Source organism: Lutjanus erythropterus, chromosome 20 (assembly GCF_056507025.1).
Source record: "Lutjanus erythropterus isolate fLutEry1 chromosome 20, fLutEry1.hap2, whole genome shotgun sequence".
NCBI lineage: Eukaryota > Metazoa > Chordata > Actinopteri > Lutjaniformes > Lutjanidae > Lutjanus > Lutjanus erythropterus.
The window spans coordinates 26,594,175-26,612,038 of record NC_139336.1 but is presented as its reverse complement, the minus strand read 5'-3'; the positions used below and the strand labels follow the sequence as shown (position 1 = coordinate 26,612,038).

The 17,864-nt window shown below is 40.2% G+C and overlaps 1 protein-coding gene across 1 annotated transcript; it reads left to right on the top strand.

The window, feature by feature from the left end:
• The first annotated feature begins 4,409 nt into the window (after positions 1–4,409).
• LOC146308601 (prostaglandin G/H synthase 1-like) lies at positions 4,410–17,262 on the top strand. The gene is made up of 11 exons (XM_084746655.1): positions 4,410–4,645; positions 4,732–4,815; positions 9,050–9,166; positions 11,563–11,703; positions 11,793–11,936; positions 13,109–13,290; positions 13,503–13,586; positions 13,980–14,226; positions 14,958–15,244; positions 16,261–16,408; positions 16,519–17,262. Exons 1-11 carry the CDS (start codon positions 4,639–4,641, stop codon positions 16,878–16,880), a joined length of 1,803 nt encoding a protein of 600 aa, XP_084602781.1. The 5' UTR covers positions 4,410–4,638; the 3' UTR covers positions 16,881–17,262.
• The last annotated feature ends 602 nt before the right edge of the window (positions 17,263–17,864 follow it).

The following is a 17,864-nucleotide window of genomic DNA, read 5'->3' as shown; positions in this document are numbered from 1 at the left end:
ATATGTTGGATTTTGACAGGTCCTAAAAATTCAGAGTCACATGGGAAACCAGAAAAGCAGCCATAAGGCCATAAAAAGCCACCAGCAGTAGCCTGCCATTATCCAGGATTGTTCTGTATTCACATCAGAAGCATCTCTAAAGTAAAAACCCGGCTTGACTTTCCACTAAAACTTTTGGATCAACATTAAAAGCAGAAGAGCTCTGGACTTCACACAAAGTAGCTAAACATGAGTCATAAAAAGCAATAAAAACATGGTGAGCTGTTTGAGATCATGTTCCCTGATTGTGACATTGCTAAAACTTTTTTGTTTTTTTTTTCCCAAATTGCCAGCATGGACATGAAAAAGGTTTCAAATTGCATTCACACTTATCTTAGAGAGGTCTTAAAAAGTCTTAAATTTAATGTGTTGAAACCTGCAGACGTCCTGTGTAGACACAACGGCATTGAGACAGAGGACAGAGGAGGAGGAGCCTGAACCAGAGGACTCAAGTTGCACAGGGGCCCCGATAATATACAGATAGTCTAAGAGGTCCTCGGTTGTTTTCAAAGTCCCCAAAACGTCTCGCAGCGCCCGCTTGAGTAAAAGTGCAGCCGGAAGACGGATTTCAATCTGCAGCTCCCAAACGTCTCCGACAACAAAACATGTCTAAATATTTATCAGGGGGCCAAACAATATTGAAATATCTCAGATGACGACATCAGGGAAGTCAGTTTACAAGTGACTCAAAAGTTTGAATTTTATGGTTGCAGCTGGAAAATGTCTGAGGCCAACCGCAGCGGAGAAAAGCGGCAGTGAAACGTGTTTGTGTGTGGGAATGTGGAGGATGAGCTACACACTGACGGCAGAGAAAAGAATCCACTGTACCTGACTCACAATGGCGACCGTGAATCCACGTTGCTGTGCCTGGAATCCAGTTGTTTCTGTGAACTTAAGCAATTCATTGGCTTCTCTTTTCGTCAGCTTTTGGCAGTCCGTAAAAAGATCATTGAATTCTTGTTGAATCTCTTTGTTCAGTCAGTCACACAACAGCTCTTTCCCATTTTCGATGTGTTTTTTGTTTTTGTTTTCGCCACATTCAAATTGAGCGCCAAAGCTGCCACTCAGTCGTCTTTTTGTCCTCAGCGGGTGTAATTACAATGACTTCCATATACTGCGCGTTCCCTCTAAATTTTGAATTGTTACCTGGTTCTTGAATTTTGTGTTTTCATTTACATTGAGACATTTCCACTGTAAACTATTGCAGAGGAAGTGCATAAAAAAAATCACCAGAATGCGAGAAATTAAGTGTTTTGTACTCAAAATTGGCAGGAGCGGCTTAAAAGCAGAATATTTGCATTTCCTGGAGAAAATGCGCATGATTGCCGCATTTGCCGCTGCATCTGCTGCTGCCGCTCCTGAAAGAGTTCCAGCAAGAAGTGTCGGTGATTCACACCTTAAGATTCTGCCAGAAAATAGTAATTAAATAATACGTTCAAAAGATGTGATGGTACTTTGTCAGCAGCCACAAGGTGGCACTATTGATGCTGTGCTTTAAAGTTCTGCGTTTGTCCCTCTTTCATTCAAACAAAACTCTGCAATGGCGACAGGAGAAAGACAAAATTAAATCTCAAGATTTTATTATAATTAGAAAAAGACAAAATAACTCCAGGTAGGCTTTTAATGTTGGATTGAACAGCTGACTTCAATCTAATTTTATGCTGTGATTTTAATGCGGTTACGTCAGAAAATGTTTCTGATTGCATTTCTATGCTGAGGTTTTTACATGTGTTTCTATAGGCTTTGTGTAGCAGAGTGGTTCTACAAGCAGGCGAGTGCATCATTAGGTGGTTTCAGAGAGTTACAAGCTTTTGTAAATGCATCATGAAAACAATACAACAATGTACTGATATTAGAAAATGTACTTTGGAATTTGTACTTTTCAATATTTAGGTATATTTAAAAGCAAGTGCTCTAGTACTTTAATTCTTTAACTAAAATTTTAACTGAGTTACTTTCATTGTAGTTGAGTAATATTTGACCAGGAGTATCTATACTTTGACTCAAGTACTGGGGTTGAGTACTTTGTCCACCACTGGTAGTATTACAGTACTGCAGAACCCTCTTAATCACTGAGGTAAAAGAAAACACAGAACAAGAATTTGTTTCCTCGCATCTTTGTTTTATGTTTTTTGCAGACAACCTCAGTGTGATGATTACATGCACACTCCAATAAAAAAAAATTTACAGTAAAATCAAGATGAAAAGTAATACACTAATGAGATAATTATGCTTTAAATGTGAACATTGGAATTCAGTGCAGTTGGCAGCGATCTCTCTATGAGTGATTCTGGAGAAAGATAGCTGAGTCTCATTTCCAGGCAGTCACTTTAAGGTTGGGTAAATTGCCGGTGTTTGACTTCGAGTGACAGCCAACAAACAACTATCTTCCTCTAGAATCACTCACTGCTCCATTAATGTGTGTCACCCCAACGCTGACAACAAGACCTACGCCCTTGGCTGGTTCATTGGAATGACGAATATGTCACAAACCTTTCATCGAATGTTTGTTGCGACACCTGCGGGGTACGACAACAAAGCCATAATCACTGAACCGAGGGGGTATATTACACGTTCGAGGGTTTCCTGAGCGGTTTTCTCTCATTCCTAGTAGCTTGTTGCTGCAGAGCGAAAGTGTGTCATTAGTCTCATGTAGGCCTGCAGGGATTTCTCAACAGTTTTATTTCTTGACATATCTCCCATATCGTCCTGTCTTTGCATGTCAAAGTTGAACCTCTGCCATTTTCACAACAGCTTATGTGTTTACTCTCACCATTGACTGAAAGATTTGATTATTAAATATGGTTTATTAATATATTGTCTCCAATTCTTTTATGTCAAAGGGAAAATAATGCAAAAATATTACATATGTTTCCCTGTTAGAGGTGTAGCAGTTGTCTCAATCTTGTGCGTGAAGATTTTACATAATCTATGAAATACAGAGTAAAATCGCCTTAATTATGCAGAATTAGACCATTTCCAAAGCAAAACCTTTGTCTGTGAAAGAAATATGTCATTTCTTTATCATAACTCATGTGCTTGACGGTAGCTCACCGTATACTTACAGCGCCGGGGACAGCAGTCATGTGGCGTGCAACACCATCTCGTCTGGGCCTCTTCCTAAACTCCAGAGTCAGAGGTGATATCATCCATTACATCCACGTCGTCCTGACAAACCCCCTCCACTTTGACCTTGTGACCTTCTTACTCTGTATATTCAGTGTCTTCACTGGAGTGAGTCAAGACCTGAGGAGCCGACTTTGGTTCTTGTTGAAAAACTTCTGCTTTGTCTCTAAACGTTCTCACTTTTGAAACACGTCTTTTTTTTATATGTATTTTTCACGTATCGAAGTCCGCCGTATGCCACGTCTTTAAGGGTGGCAACATCAAGTCCACCACTTTGTTCCTGGCAGAAATATCTCAACAACTATTAGAATGATTCCCTCGACATTTTTGTACAGAACCCCTTGGAACCCCTGTTGAGGACCCAGGCTGTAAACTCTAATCTTCTTTTATAAACCATCCTGTTTTTAATTTCCCTACTTTTGTGCATCTTTCCCTTTGTAAGGAGTATTTCATTGTATTGTGATGTTCATTGTCCATCTTTCTGTATAGGATAGGAAGGCTCTAGATGTGTTAACATCATGACCTTTCAAAATAAAGTAATATTAAAGAAGTCTGTATTTATGAAGCAAACTTGAGGAGGAAAATTTCCTGCGCTTTTACAGAGGAGCAACAGTGATATTGGGGAGGTGAGGTGCCTGCACAGAGCCCAAAGGATACTGAAGGACACTAGAAGACATAAACACACCCCACCCCACCCACAGCCTGTTCACTCTGCTGCCGTCTGGCAAGAGATACAGAAGTATCCACTGCCATACCACCAGACAACAGAACACCCTCTTCCCCCAGGCTGTGAAACTGCTTAATGTGTTTTTGTTTTTATTAAGGTCTTCAAAGAGGGAACCACACATAATTGTCATTGTATAACCCTGCTGAATAAATCAGTATTGTGTGGTGGTTGCTACAGTCACCTTCGCTTGAGCCAGATCTTCTTCACTGCAGTTGAAAGATCATCACACAACTCTGCTTATCCTGCAGTGACATTTCAAAAATGTTTTTCCATGTTTTCCAATATTTTGTGGACTGAGCCAAAAGAAGAAAAAAAAACCCCCAGAGATTTAAAACTCTGATTTCATCACAGTTTAATCTCCTGAGTCTTAAATATTTGCATCTGTTATCGCAATCCTTAACTCAAACTGGCTGAGTGTGCGTGGGGGACATGGAAACAGATGAGATCATGCAGTTTCACCAGCAGGGGGCGACGGAAAGGGTGAAACCACGCACTTGGCTGAAGTCTCCGTCCCACTTCGGTCAGTCTGTGTGACGGCAGGTAAAGGCGCAGTGCGACGGTGGCTGCAGCAGAACCAGTCAGGAGGTAAATACCTGTTGGACCGCTGCTCCTGTAGTCTCAGGACCAGTCTGCCAGCGGCTGGATCTCCTCCCCACAGCCCCCCGAAACCAGCCAGTCTGGATTGTGACACTTTTCTTTCAGCTTTATTTGTTGGAATGACATTTTCCTGAACTGAAGCTGCTGTGATGAGATGTAAGTAGGTCTTGATTGTTTCTGCGTGGCTGCTGTGTGTTTTAATCTTTCTGTTTCTGCACGCTAACGCTGATTTGTGGTTGAAGCCTCTGTCTTAGGATCACTTTGGGCTCTCCTCTTGCTGCTGCGGGAGCCTGCATGCCGGGGTGATGAGGTTACCTCCAGCCCAGGTAGGTGAGGGGTCAGTGGGGTTGGACAGGGTGTTGTTACGCCTGCAGCGTAAAACCTGTTAGTCTGCGCATGTGATGCTTTAGTGGTCAGCTGCAGGAAACATATGTTGGGCAGGGTATGGATGAAGTATGGCTGTATCCTGTGTTTTCTTTATCCCCGAGGTTTTATCAGGTCTTCCTCTCGAGTTAAGCTGCCAGACTTTCTAGACATTCCGGTAAACCAGATAACAAAGACAGGCTGTGGCAGGCTGCCTGTACTGTAACACGACTTCTGCGGCTCTGCAAAAAGAGATAATTGTCAAGTCTGAGTCTATTTCACTGAGAAAACCGAGCATTGAGAGGCTCACAGATGCATGTATGAACTTGTTTCATAATCTTTCATAGTCTTTTAATTTAGATCTTTTAGGTCCCTAACACTGTGTTGCAAGATTAGCTTAATTCAAGAACACTTCAAATCAGAGTTGAGCAACACTAGGCTTAAAATGAGTAAATCCTGGCTTAGAATTAAGCAGAGATGTGTTGCACAATTAAAAATTAATTTGTATTTAATGAATGCCTTGTTTATTGAAGTAAACAGAAATTACAACAGAGTATAATAAGTATGGACATACTCTATTGCCTCAAAATAAATACATAAATGAGTAAATATAAATGAAAGTGTTGCTAATATGTTTTTAAAGTTTTTGCTTTAGCTAGCTGAAAACTTTTTTAAAAATGCTACATTATTTTCTATGTTAAAAAGTTAGAAATATGTTACATTGTTTGCTAACTAGCTAAAAAGTTAGTCAAAGCTAGCCTAGTTAACCTACTCATGATGGTTCGGCAGAGATTCTCTAATTTCTTCTCCTTGGAAAAAAAAACTTGTTGGCTGAATTAATGGAGCCAAATAATAGAAGATTAAGAAACGGACAAAAGCACATTAAGGAAAAGTGGGACTTCCCGGCCGCAACTTGTTCAATTCATCCAAAACAGGCAGCAATTTTAAATTTTTTAAATTTTGAGTTGAAAGTCTTTACATTACATTACAAACATGCAATTACATTATAGTTATATTATCAAGGATTACTTAATTACCTTTTGTATTATGTCTTAAAAACATGGCAATTTTAAAATCATAAAATATTTCATTCATGATAACCTCTTTTAACTCGTGAAAAATGCGTCTGATAAACAAGGTGTCATAGACAAGTGCATTGAAAATGTTTTGTGCGTAGGCGTATTGCATTCGCTTTACAAAAGAGATCAGTTTTTCTAAATTAACAAGGAAAGTTTTCACGTAAAAACATAAAAACATTAAAAATGTGAATACAACGCCGTTTGGTAGTTTTGAGACGTTTCAGTAGAAAAAAAGAAACTCCATGGGACTCTAGTTTTTGTGGCTGTGTCCATTTTTATAGTGTAAGGTGCAACATTGTCAGTGCATGCAGATTAGATGATAATTTTTATTATCAATTTTTTTGTAATGCAATTAATTACGTTGCTAATTACAACAATTTCCAAGCAATTTGTATTCGTAACGGACACCATTTCTAAGCACTAAAGTCTGTATCTACTGTATCTACTGCTCTGAAGTGAAAGCCCCAAGCAGACTTTTTCCTGTCTGACTTGTGTGCAGACATGTTGTCTGACCTGCACAGCCCCCCACCCCGCCCCCATCCTCCCCAGGTGCCAATATCCTCTCGCACACATGTGAACAAACAGGTTTCATCACAGTCTTGGTTTAGGATGATTTTTGCCAAAGCCTGATGATTTCCTGAATATGATGCGGTTTCCTTGTTGCCTTGAGGGCCCACACAAGATTTTGAGACAAATTACTGGATCACAGGGGAACAACTTTCTTCATAAACTGCTGACTCATGATTCACCTTCAGATTTAACTCCACAGTTCTATGGAGCATCATGAGTGCATTCCACCGTGAAGAGATCTGAACTCATCCTGACCTGTTAGATCAGAGAGTGTCTATGTAGATTACATAGCAGTCCAGTGACGTTTCTGATATGTTGTGTGTGCTGCTTGGCAACAGAGAGGCTATGTGAGAATTGGGAGAAGCATGTTTTTGCAGGTGCAAAGACGCGTATATACTTTATCTCCAGCTATGCTTTTTGTCGTAGGAGGTTTTCTGTTACGTGGATGTTTTATAAATGATCACACGGCTCACATAACATGCGTATTTGTACTGCGGCACACCCTTAACTTTTCTATAATATTAGGATCTTACAGGTGTTGATGCATCAATCTCAGGATGGAGGAATGTCTGATACAAACAGTCTTATCTGCCATCATGTTGTAATTTAAGAGGTTTAAATTTCTCACCCTGAAACGGGCATGGATGAACTGAACTTGTTGAAACTTGTCAATGCGCCTCTCTCTCCTCCTCCTCTCTGTTTCTGTCTGTCAAAACAAAAGCCTTTTCATATGGCTGCCTAATTAGCCAAGAGTTGTTTTTTTTCCCACACTTAGTTGCTTGAATTGTAAATTTATCATTCAGAAAGACAACTTTACATTTGTGTGGTTAAGTTCTGTTTTAGATACAGAATCCATCTGAAAGAGTTGATTCTTAAATCTTTTTTTATTCTGTTTAACCTGTGACTGTCAAGTCTGTAATAAAGCTCCCGAAGGCTGCAACCAGTGGCGGCTGGTCGACCACCCCACCTCTCCCAACATCCTAAAACTTCAGTGAAGAAGACTTGGGGTGCAATTTTTTCACCTATTTACTCTCTCTATAGCTTGTACACGCACGCAACCTCTGGGTGGCAGCAGAGAGCGATTGTCTCGATCTACATCTGACAATAAACACAGCAGAGTGAGATGTGTTGATAGTTGGAAGAGTTTAATACATCAGCTGCTAGAATGGAGTCATAAAATCCATGAAGTCACCATAAACAACGTGTTTTGAGAGGAGATGCTTCCCCACATTGGGGTCTTGGCGACCACCATCTACTGATAAGTACCTCATACAACCTACCTCGGAAAAATCTCAACAATCCCTTTAAGGCTACAGCTAGCTTGGCTAGCTTATCGTAGCACAAAGACTGGAAACAGGGGATAATAGGTAGCCTGGTTGTGTTAGGTATTTCTATAAAAAATACCTGAAACTAGTGACAACTTGTCACTGAGAGTTGAAGAAGCCTCTTGGATGAGAGGCGAAACGTCTTCGAGAACTCTACCAAGTCCAGTTTTTCTACAGTAATTAGCTGTTTTACAGGGAGCTGTGTGACAGCTTAAATCTGCACCAGGCTCACTCACTTCCTGGAGTCTCTGCTGGTTGCCAGGCAACTGCTCAGAGCCAAGAAACAGTTTTGTTGCAACTGGACAGAGACAGGCTAACAGTTTCCCTCTGTTTTCAGTCTTTGTGCTAAGCTAAGCTAACCGCCTGCTGACTGTAACCTTAAATAACCTTGAATGAGGGTGGTATCAACCTTCATTATCTGGCTCGCTCTCTGCCAGAGAGCAGATTTACTTTTGCTATAAAACAAGTAAAAAGAATTACTATGACATCTGGTACTAATTACAGGGAAAATGCAGACGGGTGTTATCAGTAAACTACCGATTAATCAATTCCAGTTCAACTTTAAAGTGCAACCTCACATTCTTCAGTGAGTACATCGCAGGACAGCTGAAAATAAAAAAAGGCGCAATTTGTCTTCAGGAAAAACAGCGATTCAACATGTATCAAGAATGATGTGAATGATGTTTTCCAGGGAGATCAGCAATTACTATTGCTCAACTACTTGGATGAATTATGGCTCTATTTCCCCTAAAATTTGTACCACGTACTTTCCAGGAAAGTTTTTTAAAATGAAACGTCTTTTTTCTTTCTTTGGAATTATTGTAATTATTGTACAATCAGTCTTTTTTTCAAGTTACTGACAATAATAATATTTTTCTAAAAACAAGAACTGCACTAAGACTAGAAATAAATGGAATTACATCACTTTAATGGCAGATGTTTTTTTAATAAAACTGGTCCCCGAAGACTCAATCTGAGACTTCATATCCAGACAGAAGACAAATATTTTTACAGCATAGTGATACAGAAGTGGTGATCAGATCTTGTGCCAAGACAGATGTTTTGTGCAGAAACTCAATCCCTGCGCAGGAGGCAGGAAGTTAAATCGACGTTTAAGCTCTTTTTCATTTTCTTAGTGTCACATGGTTCATGTACGATCTGCCTGTCTGAGTTTTTGTAGGTTTCTCACAGTCTTTCACACGAGGTCCTCTTGTTTTCCACAGTGAACCCATGCTGCTATTTACCCTGTCAGCACTGGGGTGTGTGTGTGAGATACGGTGAGGACAAGTATGAGTGTGACTGCACTCGTACCGGCTACTACGGAGAAAACTGCACCATCCGTGAGTCTAGCTCTCATATCCTCCCTTATTATGAAAGGAATTTGAAATATTCAGTCTTTTTCTTTTTTTACACATAAGAGGGTAAGCTGATGAAAAACACTGTTTTATCTTGTTGTTGTTAAATCAGGAAATAGAGTAACATAGCTCATGGCTCACAGAGATGGAACTTCTTGTTCAGACCCAAATATTTTGAAAAAATTGGAGGAACAGCCAGAAAGAGACCAGCTGGATCAGAGCTGCATCCGCCGATCCCTTCACTGAGCCACCTACTAACCGTGTCTGTCTGCTTCCCATTAACAAACAACCCTCTCACACTGGGGTCCTTAATGATGTATTTGGCCGACAGTTCGGCTCTTACATCACGCTCACCAGGCGTAACAATTAACCACTGTTTTCCTTCTGCAGATTAACAAAAAGAGAAATGAAAGGATTGGGAGGAGAAGGAAGAAACAAAAAAAAAAAGTCAAACACAAAAAGGGGAAGTGAGATTGAGAGATAAAACTTTCACCAAGGATAAAGCTTTCACTTCCTACACAAGATAGAACAACCACGCACTTTTAAACATTTTTATGGAGCGTCAGGATTTTAGAAATACTCCTCAATATTTTAACATTTTGAAATATTTTATTTATTCTGTTAAAGTGGCTATAATCTGTATTTTTTAATACATCCATTCTTGAACATTGGGACAAATAGTGTCCTACCACAAAAAACTTTAAGAATTGTTAATACCAACACTCTAATTACGATACAAAATCAGCGTATTGGCTGATATTCTGTAATGGAAGGAGGATATTTTGAATGTACACAAAATGCTGCCCATAAAACTAAAGAAAATAAAAACAATCTGCATTATGTTAAGTTTTCATATTGGGCAACATGTAAGCCAATACCAATAAAACTGTGATAGGTTAATATCAGCTGATAATATGGGCGGACCAAAAATATTTGGCAACCGCTACATCGGGTGTGCTCTGGTGAAAAAGTCTTAAAAGATAAGAAAAGATAGGATAAACTTTATTGATCCCACACTGGCAGAAAAAGGAATGGGCGATGAATAGAAATAGAATATAAAAGAATGAAAATATAAATTATAAAAACCATACACAGACTATATACACCTTTCTTTTGTACACGTGTGGAAAAATAAATTACTACATGGACAGATATATGGATAATTGTGCAGAATAACCGCAATAAATGGATAATTGGACAGAGACAGACATTTGGATACAAGCAGCAAAGACTCGAGGGATGATTCACAGTCTTAAGATATTATTGCAGAGAAGATGTTTTAACAGTGAAAAAATAAATACAGGATAATTGCACAACAAGGATGTGAGGGATTATCTGAGAGACTGGTATACATATATAGTATAAGATATGACATAAACAAATATAAGAAAGATATAACATGTAGTATATAATAATATGCATATGTAATGTGCAGCAATAGAGTAACAGAATATATATAAATATTAGTAAATGCGTTATACAGCCCGTTGTTGCGCGTCACGAATGATGTGAAAGACACATAATAAAATAAAACAAACACTGTACACAGTATTAAGGAGCTTAGAGAGCCAGATATTTCCCTCAGGAGTTGGTAGAGACCAAAAACAGAGCAAAAAGAGAGTGAACATTAGACTTACATTCGCCAGGTGGTCAGAAGCACAACTCCAAAAGAATTAAAATGTTGCTCCTTAACAACTCGATCGGTAAATAAGTACATGTTGGGTAAAAAGTTCCACTGGTAGTAGTTAAACTACTATTCTGTGCCGTGGATATTTAGTATAATCTGTTTTTATTCATATTGTTGGCAAATGACCATGGTATGAGCAGGATAATTAACTTCACGCTGGGTGGTTCCTCCATGCCGTGCCTTCAAACCATTTAATGCACAACCACTCACCCACTTGAGCCAAACTAGATCTCTCCCTACGGTTGCTTTCCTTGAGTTCAGCTTCTTCCAGTGTGATGTTATTGGTGGCTTGCAAGGCTGCGCTTCCAGAGTAGCTTCCCAAACACTGATGACATGCCAGCGAAGCTTGTGCTTTTATGGTTCATTACCTCAAACAAATGTTTAATTAGCACAAACCAGCTGACACACAGTAAGCCCGGGGCCCCTAGAGTTTTGGAGCCCTGGGGCTAGTTTCCAGTCCAGCCTTGCCCTCGGGATGCTAAAACTCCTTGACTAATAATCAGACTGAAATGCCATTTCATTTCCCTTCATTCACTGAGTAATTCAGTGATGTGGGCGGTGAATCGGAGCCAAGTTTGTGTAGAGTCCTGAGTTAATGACTTTGTTAGCCAGAGTGAATTTCCACTCTTAATCCCAGCTCCCCTGATTTCCAGTAACAAGACTTTTGTTTGTTTTTCACGTCTTCCCACCACAGCCGAGTTTTGGACCAGAGTGCGTCAGTTCTTGAAGCCCAGCCCAGATGCGGTTCATTATATCCTCACCCACTTCCACTGGCTCTGGGACATCATCAACTACACCTTCCTGCGGGACGTCCTCATGCGGCTGGTTTTGACAGGTCCAGACTCAGCAGTTCATTCAAAGAAATTCACTCGGGGCTGTCACATGTTCAATGTACCTAATCACCTTTTATTTTTTATATAACAGTGAGGGCCAACTTAATACCCAGCCCTCCAACCTACAACTCAAAATATAGCTACCTCAGCTGGGAATCTTACTATAATCTGAGCTACTACACTCGGATCCTGCCCCCGGTGCCAGAGGACTGCCCTACGCCTCTGGGGGTCAAAGGTCAGTCAAACTGCATTAAAGGAGAAGTCTGTAATACATTCACTGGCTGTTTCACATTAATTAGAGTTCAAATTAATCCTGATTGTTCACTGAATGAGTAAGTGTCTGTTTATGGGTCGTAAGAAATCATTAAAAATCTTTTAGAAGGAGTAGATGTTTATAACTGTTGAGCAATATAATAATATATGGAGTCTGGCAGGCAGTAAGGCAGGCAGCCACTGAACTCCGACTCTGCAGTGTGCAGGCAGCTGTTTTCAGCCGTGATAAATTCACTTCACGCAGAATAGAGAAAGCTAGCACCTAGCTGGCGATAATAGTGGAACATTTAGCAGCTAAGGAGCCAAATATTTCCGTCAAGAGGGAGCAGAGAGTGAAACAAAGGCTGTTGCATTATTAGAGCCTGAGCACCAACTGGTCCGAGGACCTTTTTGGATTTGTTCCGATTCTTCTTCCTTTTCCTCACATTTTTGAACACATCTACATGACAGTACTGCATCATAATCATAGCACCACCAACTGGCAACAGGAAATGACATGACAAAGTGTTGTCACATCGTAAAACATAATTAGTTTTCACAATGTGCACATTCAGGTACAAACACATATAAAATCTCATGAGCGTTTAACAAATCTAGCGTCAAAATAAGCAGCGCTGATCAGAAATGGCTCATATTCTGTTAATGCATCGCCTCTTTCTCACCTTAAATGTTATCATTAACATACTTTAGTGACTGTTGAGCTGTAATATGAGTCAGGGTGCCATGTTAAAAACGGACGTAGGGGATCAAGAGGGACCCACATGTTCAAGCACGCATGCTTGCCTGATTGAACATGCACACACGGTCATCCTAAACAGAGAAGACAAAATAACAACAAAACCACAGGGAGTGTGACGTCATTTCATATCTATTATCTGTAGGATAAGTGCAGGCAGCAGTACAGTTCAAATGTGTGACAGCATCAATAGTACATTATAGAGAACATGCCTGTTGCTCAGTGTTTCAGCATGAGGGTTATTGACCTTGGACGGTTCAGAAGTGCAGCGTAATTTGTCAACTGTATCAGTTGTGTTTTCATAGACGCATTGTTTCAGTATTATGACTAGAGGCGTGGTGTGTCTGTGTGTTGCCCTGAGCCGTGTTTGACGCTGTGTGTTTTTTTTTTCTGTTAAGGGAAGGCTGGGCTGCCTGACCCTGAGCTGCTGGTTGAGAGGCTGCTGAAAAGAAGGACGTTCAGACCTGACCCCCAGGGCTCCAACCTCATGTTTGCCTTCTTTGCACAGCACTTCACCCACCAGTTCTTCAAAACCTACAATCGCATGGGCGTGGGCTTCACTAAGGCTCTAGCACATGGGGTGAGTGCATTAAGCTTTTGTCCGTTTAATAACAATACACTTTATCCGAATAGTGCTTTTCAAGGGAAACCATCCAGGAAATATGCAAAATACTGCAGATAAAAACATAAAATTAGCAAAAGTGCATTGCAGTAGCATGTGTGAAAAAGTAGAAGCATTTATATGTATGTCGTCTCATTTCTTTTTTTTGTCTTGTCCTGTCTCACACACAGGTGGATGCAGGCCACGTTTATGGAGACAACCTGCAACGTCAGCTCGAGCTCAGACTTCACAAAGACGGAAAACTCAAGTATCAGGTAAAAGAAAACATACTTAGGAACAAAGTAGAGGAAACTTGTGCCCAAAGACATGTCTTTACATGTTGATCGACACTGGGACAAATAGTTTCCGTTCCAAGGGCAGCGTGAAACCGTGTTGTGTCATTTTTCATTCATCAGACAAGCATGTCAGCCACATCTGTTGCTCGCTAACAGTGCTGTGGTTATTTTATTGTCTCATTAATCTGCTGGTGTTGCCCTCTTCAACTCTGAGAACCATCTACCAAGATGTACTGAACATGATTTTTAATTTGACATGTTATAGCAGAACGATGGAGTACACTGCACTATCAGATAGAATGGAGAGAGTTGGGAAAGACAGCTTTACGTCGTGTTTTAATGTATAATCATGAATTATTGTTTTCCCATCAGTTAATTGATGGCGAGATGTACCCTCCCTCTGTAGCTGAAGCACCCATTAAGATGAGCTACCCGTCTGGGATCCCTCCTGAGAATCAGTTGGCTATTGGTCAGGAAGTGTTTGGGCTCCTCCCTGGTTTGGGGATGTATGCCACGCTGTGGCTGCGGGAACATAACCGAGTATGTGACATCCTGAAGGCAGAGCATCCCACCTGGGATGATGAGCAGCTTTTCCAGACCACACGCTTCATCATCATTGGTGAGCTGGACAACATTTTCAATGAACACTAAAATATTTTGGGAAATGTGTTAATTATGTTTATACCAACAGCTGATTAGCTTAGCTTAATACAAAGATTGGAAGTAGCTAGCCAGCAATAATTAACTTATCTCTTTTGATGAAGTACAAAAACCTGTAAAACCACAAATTGAAGTTTTTATACTCGGGTTGTTGTACAGTTTGAACAAACAAGATATAATGTGTTAATTAGTGAGCTTTAAAGGTGCTGGTTGGTATATCTTGCTACCTTTAAACAGAGCCAGAATAGCTGTTTCCCCTGACAAACCATGATCTTTTTTATAGCTTTGATGCCTAAACCTGACCAAATAATTTTGGTGCCTACACCTAACCAAGTAATTCTGGTACATAAACCTAATCAAATTATTCTGGTGCTTAACCCTAACCAAGTTGTTTTGGTTCCTACACCTAACCAAATAGTATTGTTACCTAACATTAAACCTGACACTGTAGTTTTTGTTGCCTCGAGCTAAACAAGTGGTTTGGTTAGGTTGGGTAGTGCTGTGTAACTATTCTCATACAGTCGTAAATAGACACTATTTTTTTAAATAACATGTCAGAACACCTCCCCCCAAGTTCATGGATGATAATTTAATACGAGTAAACTTCAGTTTGAACCTGGTTTGACATAACTCAGTATTCATTTCAATCTATTTTCCCTTCCTCTTTGTGTCTCTGCGTGTTTCTCTCAGGTGAGACAATAAAAATAGTGATAGAGGAGTACGTGCAGCACCTCAGTGGATACCTGCTGCAGTTGAAGTTTGATCCCACCCTGCTGTTCAACTCCCAATTCCAGTATGGGAACCGCATCGCTCTAGAGTTCAGCCAGCTCTACCACTGGCACCCCTTGATGCCTGACACCTTTTATATTAATGGGGATGAACTGTCATACACGCAGTTCCTCTTCAACACTTCTGTTCTCACACACTACGGCATCGATAAACTGGTGGAGGCCTTCTCTTGGCAAGCCGCTGGCCAGGTAAGAAACTGCAATGTAATATAATAAATATGCAGGAATCCCTATAGTTCAAACTAACTCTTAGTTACAGTATTGTAGTTTTGAGATAATCTGAAGATAATCTGCAGTATTCCTAGCTTCAAATGTCCATGTGAAGTGTTTCTAGCAAAGTTGTACAACATTGCCAAGCAAATTAATTCCTGTAGTTTGAGTATTACAGTATAACAACAAAGCAAACAAAGTTGGCTTCAAATAAGGCTTAACTTTCGCACAATTTCTCCTGTCTGTCCCTCAATATTACATCGTTACTCCAGCATCTACCAACCCTACTAGCCACATTACAGCTGGACGGCTGATGTTGATGCATTCTTGAGCTTGAACAGTTAGTGGCCTTCATATTGCTTGTTGAATTTTTTTGAAGCATTAATTCCAAAGCTAATGCAAGCTGAGATAACTTTAGTGCTGCAGTATAATGCACAAACAGTGATGTAGAAAACAGTTACCAGCATCCAACCTACCAGTCTTGTTACAGTATTTAATTGGCTTCATATAAGGCTTAACATTCACATAGTTTCTCTCGACTGACCCTCAATATTACAACATTACTCCAGGATCTTTCTATCCTACTAGCTATATTAACCAGCTGACAGGCTAACCTACAAAATAACCAGGGAAACAACATAAAACATGGAAAAATGTACAGCTTTCAAGTTCAAAGATGGGTCATTAGCCACATTAAAATATACTTTGACACTTAATCACAGATAAACATCTACAACCCAGCAGCCTCCAGACAAATCACAGCACATCGACATGAGCTGCGTAGCACTGCAGGGACATAAAAAACAGGAAGTATATTGAAGTCATGCTCATGTCCAGCTGAGGTTATTTAATTTCTCTTATAAAGAATAACATCTAGACCCGCTGTATATGAAAAGTGCCCTGAGGCAACTCTATAAGAACTATAATTTGGCATTATACAAATATAATAAGCTGAATTGATTTCCAATATTTTGTGATTCTCCTTTGTCCTACAGATTGGCGGCGGCCATAACTTGAACCATGTGGTGACCAAAGTGGCCATTTCGACCATAAAGGAGTCCCGCCAACTCCGCGTGCAGCCCTTTAACGAGTACAGGAAGCGTTTTAACCTTAAACCGTACACATCGTTCAGAGAATTCACTGGTAAGAAAAACAGTTTTGTACAGAGACCACAGAACACAAAGTGCAACCTTTATGCACTGACTTGCAGATATTTTTTATTAACTTTCAATACTCATGGTTACCATTTGCAGATAACGAGGAGATAGCCCGTGAGCTTGAAGAGTTATACGGTGACATTGATGCTCTTGAATTTTATCCCGCTTTGTTGCTGGAGAGAACACGGCCTGGCACCATATTTGGAGAGAGCATGGTGGAGATGGGCGCCCCGTTCTCCCTTAAAGGCCTCCTGGGAAACCCTATATGTTCTCCTGAGTACTGGAAGCCCAGCACCTTCGGAGGCCAAGTCGGCTTTGAGATAGTGAACTCCGCCACACTGAAGAAGCTGGCCTGTCTAAACATGAAGACGTGTCCTTACGTGGCATTTAGAGTACCACCTGAGGAGCAATCACAAAGAGGGAGCGACGACAGTAAAGTCAGAACTGATGAGCTATGACCCTTTGCACACACTGGGGGGGGTTATGGTTTGAGGTCCCTATATAGAGATAAAAGCGTCTGCTGTTAAAAACAAACAAGTGTTGGAAATGTGGAGAACAAACAGTCATACTTGTTTGTACAGCACTGGAGGATCACACGGGACTCAGAGCTCAGTATGAAAACTCGCCTCTTCCTTAATTTGCCCACTCTCTGCCTCACACTTGAACACAGTGATGACATAAACATTTGATGTCTGTTTAATGCTTTGTGCCTGAGGACTGAAAAACCATCGAAAATATGTTCACACTTTAAGGCATATACTGTCTGTAGATTTATTTTAAAAGAAGTTATTGCATTGTAAGATAACCGTTAATTGAAATACAACTATAAACACAAGTGAATTATTGTATATTCATTGAAATTGGCAGGATAACAAATGATGTAGAAGACGTATCATGGTACCTAAAGTCAAATGTGTAAAAAAGATGAATGATGATGAAGTCAAAATGTTTGACACAGCAGCCTGGTGAGCCTGTCAGGGGTGTTTGTATTAATACTACCAGTAGTAGAAGTATGTGTCATATTTTATAGTCATGTTGCCGTCCAGCTGTGAAGGTGGGAACTGAATAAAAACGTCAGGGGGATGAACCATGGCATCGTGTTGCTTTCAGTTAAGTTAAAATCTCACAGTAAAATTACTTCAGAATATTACCTGATCACATATTACACTTTAAAAGTACTAATTTGGGTTTTAATAATGGCAGAATAAGCTGTACAGCGCAGCAGTTTTGAGTGGCTGTGGTTGAGTTATTTGGTAGTAACTGAAAAAATTAAGTGCAACTATGAGCATTTGTGGTAATATTTGTGTTTACAAGGCTGTAATAAAAACATCACAGATTGAGTGACAGTGATTATTAATTTGGCTTCCAGTGTGCCCACACCATGAATACAGCTTAAATCACAGCTCAGAGCTAAATACAAAGAAATTTCCCTCACAAGTGTA